Genomic DNA, 4221 nt, shown 5'->3' with positions numbered 1-4221 from the left:
TGCCGCACCAGTTTAATTTGACTCTTAATTATTAGGTATACACAGTAATTTTCATACATTTGTTTGCAATGTTTTGAATTATTTTCCATTCTGGTAGCTTGTGCTTGTCTCCTTCATTTTAACTATATGTAATTTGAAGAGTGTTATCAGGTTGTTTCCCAAAAAAATTAGTGTTTGAGTCTTTTTCTTCTTAGGTCTAATAGACTTGTAGTTGGTTCGAGCTGTGGTATCAAGTGTTTGGGATTTAATTTAATGGTTAATAATGCAAAAAGAAGAGTATCTTCCAGTCGTTTTTTTTTGTTGAGAATCTTCCAGTCGGGTAAACGGGCGTGCTTGATCCGCGAACCCCGTAGGGCGGCAGCAGACAGATCTGTATCCACGAAAGCGACGGCCCCAAAGCCCAGGATTTCTATCGCCTTTCCGCTTTATTCTCCCCAGAAATCCAACGGCGAAAAACATACTCCCTCGGTTCTCCCCGACCCGTCGGTGGAGGTGGAGCAGAACTGTCAAGCTCGGGGTTGGGCGAATCCCCACCGCCCTCGGAAAATCGGGGGAAACCCAGCTCTAAAACCCCGAGATTTTGGCCCCGGGTTCTCTCCCAGCCGTTACAGCAGCGCCGCGGAAGCTGCCGTTCGCCTAGGAGCTGGCGGTAACCCGGGATCCGGCCGGCGAACCATTCTCCCCCGCGAGCAGCTGCCCGCGCCTCAAGCCCTCTACGGCGGCTTCCTCAGCTCCGAGCTCCGTCCTTCCTCCCGTCGCCACATCGCAGTCTTTCGACATTGGGTTGTGAGGTATGAGCTTGTTTTCTTTTCATCCCGTGGTTAATTCGCCCCTCCACTGATCTCGACGCCACCTAGATCCACCCCTGTGAGCCTCACGCTTCATTTCTCCTGCTGCCGACATGGCGTGGGATTTTAGAGATCTGTTGTTTCTACAACTTTGGTAAGTTTGGTTGTTAGGATACACCGATGTGATAGACGAAAGCCACATGCTTTCTTTCCTGTTTATTATCGCCCGTCTATGATTGCGTCAGGTGAAATTGCGGTTCCCCGCAAAAAAAAAAGACTTGAAATTGGGGCTGCATCAGGTTTAGGAAAAAAATATATGTAATGGACCATAATTAGTAAAAAAAGACAATCTTATTCAGTGTGCAATTCTCAGGATAAACCATAATGGCCGTCAAGGGGGGTCCTGCGGACAACAGGACTAGAAGCACTGTGTCTATATGCATAGTGATTGGCTTGTGCTGCTTCTTCTACATCCTCGGGGCGTGGCAGAAGAGTGGCTTCGGAAAGGGGGACAGCATTGCCCTGGAGATCACGAAGCGGACCGATTGCACCATCTTACCGAACCTCAGCTTCGACACACACCATTCTAAACAAGGCAGCTCCCGCGATCTGGTTTCGCCGGTGAAGAAGTTTAAGCCATGCCCGGACCGCTTCACAGACTATACACCTTGCCAAGATCAAAACAGAGCTATGAAATTTCCTCGGGAGAACATGAATTACAGAGAGCGGCATTGCCCACCGCAGAAAGAAAAGTTGCACTGCCTGGTACCACCGCCTAAGGGATATGTTGCTCCATTCCCATGGCCCAAAAGTCGGGACTATGTTCCTTTCGCGAATTGTCCCTATAAGAGCTTGACTGTCGAGAAAGCCATACAGAACTGGGTGCAGTATGAGGGCAACGTTTTCAGATTCCCTGGTGGAGGGACTCAGTTCCCTCAAGGTGCTGATAAGTACATTGATCAATTGGCATCAGTTATACCGATTGCCAACGGAACCGTCAGGACTGCATTGGACACTGGTTGCGGGGTAAGCGGAGTATCAAACTGTATATTGCTTACTGCTACTTCGTGAGCTTCTTCTGACTTTGTTCATGTCCTAAAATTCTGAATTTTTTCAGGTGGCTAGTTGGGGAGCTTACTTGTTAAAGAGGAATGTTTTAGCCATGTCGTTTGCACCCAGAGATTCACACGAAGCCCAAGTACAGTTTGCTCTGGAGAGAGGTGTCCCAGCTGTTATTGGTGTTCTTGGCACAATTAAACTCCCTTATCCATCAAGAGCCTTTGATATGGCTCATTGTTCTAGGTGCTTGATTCCATGGGGAATGAATGGTGAGCCTCTAATCATGTATCCTTCTATACTGTGCATCCAATATATGGGCTTGATACATTTTGTTATTGCGTAAATACCTTGTGCCATTTTGATGCAGTCCTTGTTCTACTTCTCATTTTTTTTCTGTATTTGCTGATATGCAGATGGACTCTATATGATGGAAGTTGATAGGGTTCTAAGACCTGGTGGATACTGGGTGCTGTCAGGTCCTCCAATTAACTGGAAGGCGAACTACAAGGGTTGGCAACGTACAAAGGAGGATCTTGAGGCAGAGCAGAACAAGATAGAGGAAATGGCTAAGCTTCTATGTTGGGAGAAAGTCTCGGAGAAGGGTGAGACGGCAATATGGAGGAAAAGAGTAAATACTGAGTCCTGTCCTTCTAGGCTAGAAGAATCAACTGTGCAGATGTGTGAATCAACAAATGCAGATGATGTCTGGTATGTTTCTACAGTAGTTTTGTGAAACAATCTATTAGACAGAATTGCTAACTTTAGCTTAATATCCTTTAGCAGGATTCAGAGTATATATTACGATAGTCTAGCATCAATAGGTATACTGTCTGGTCAATGCATTATTTTCGCTTTGCCTACTTAGATGTGTTGATGTATTAATATGTTGTTAGAAGTTCTGGTTAATAATTTATATAACCTCTGTCCTATCCTAATTTTCACTTATTCTTGCAACACCAGGTACAAGAAGATGAAGGCATGTGTTACACCTCTTCCTGATGTAGAAAATCCAAGTGAAGTTGCCGGAGGAGCAATCGAGCCCTTCCCAAGCAGGCTCAACGCAATTCCTCCAAGAATTTCTAATGGGTTAATTCCAGGGGTTTCATCTCAGGCATATCAGAAAGACAACAAAATGTGGAAGAAGCATGTGAAGGCTTATAGCAATGTGAACAAGTATCTACTTACTGGTAGGTACAGAAACATCATGGACATGAATGCAGGTTTTGGGGGTTTTGCTGCGGCGATTGAGTCCCCAAAATCTTGGGTGATGAATGTGGTGCCAACCATTGCAAAGATTGCAACCCTGGGGGCTGTTTATGAGCGAGGATTGATTGGCATTTACCATGACTGGTATGCCTTGTTATGCTCGAATCTCGACTCAGTAAAGTTGTTGTCATGAACTTACTGACACGTCTCACAATTTCATGTCAGGTGTGAAGCTTTCTCTACTTATCCAAGAACCTATGATCTTATCCACGCTAGTGGCCTTTTCACCTTGTATAGCAATAAGTAAGTTGCTCCTGTCCCGTGTCATCAGTTTTGTCACCTTGTATAACAATTAGTAAGATTGCCAATGCTGATTCTTTCTGTATGTTAAAACCAAACAGGTGCAGCATGGAAGACATCCTCCTTGAGATGGACCGCATCTTGAGGCCTGAAGGCGCTGTTATAATGCGTGACGATGTCGATGTCTTGACAAAGGTGAACAAACTCGCTCGGGGCATGAGATGGAACACGAAGCTAGTTGACCACGAGGACGGCCCTCTAGTGCGCGAGAAGATCTTGTATGCTGTGAAGCAGTATTGGGTTGGCGGAAACCAGACGGCCGCATCGTGAAGAACATATTCTAACACGGGGAATTCTGGGATCCACCTTTGAAGCTGGCGTCCAGGAATTGAGATATGGAGTCATCAGGTGCAAACAAAAATGGCCTACTCTTCTCCGGGGTAGCAATGAAGCAACCAAGGTTCATCGGTAGCAGTATATTGTTGTAACAGTTTTGTAATTTAATTTCATTCGTCACTCGGCATGAAGTTACTCTGGTTAATTGAAGGATGTATTGTCAAGAAATATTATTGCTTTAGTTTCTGTAATTTTGCTCATGCTGCAACTTCTGAATGTTTGCTTTATTACCAGTAATCCCATTGCTTCGTTTTTTTTGTTATGTATGGTTATTTCTTCCGTAACTTTACTGTGCTGTTACCTGAACGACCTGAATGCTTTCTACTCAAGAATATATTTAGAAGAGATTTCATTTTGGCAATTTTAGAAGAGATATTTTCTTCCTGTGAGGAGCTTATAATGGAACAATGGATGGGAGAACCTCTTGGTGTACCTGCTCCATTCCACTATGTGCATGCTAAATGTTCGGTGC

At 44.8% G+C, this 4221-nt stretch overlaps 1 protein-coding gene across 1 annotated transcript; it reads left to right on the top strand.

Moving 5' to 3' along the window:
* Positions 1-421: 421 nt before the first annotated feature.
* Positions 422-4011, top strand: LOC123112117 (probable methyltransferase PMT2). Its single transcript, XM_044533040.1, has 7 exons — positions 422-791; positions 1162-1814; positions 1906-2116; positions 2261-2555; positions 2808-3197; positions 3279-3356; positions 3455-4011. The coding sequence occupies exons 2-7, from the start codon at positions 1173-1175 to the stop codon at positions 3681-3683; spliced, it is 1845 nt and encodes a 614-aa protein (XP_044388975.1). The 5' UTR covers positions 422-791; positions 1162-1172; the 3' UTR covers positions 3684-4011.
* The last annotated feature ends 210 nt before the right edge of the window (positions 4012-4221 follow it).

The sequence above is a fragment of the Triticum aestivum genome, chromosome 5B (genome assembly GCF_018294505.1).
Source record: "Triticum aestivum cultivar Chinese Spring chromosome 5B, IWGSC CS RefSeq v2.1, whole genome shotgun sequence".
Classification (NCBI taxonomy): domain Eukaryota; kingdom Viridiplantae; phylum Streptophyta; class Magnoliopsida; order Poales; family Poaceae; genus Triticum; species Triticum aestivum.
The sequence above is the reverse complement of the archived record's forward strand: the minus strand, read 5'-3'. Positions and strand labels throughout refer to the sequence as shown.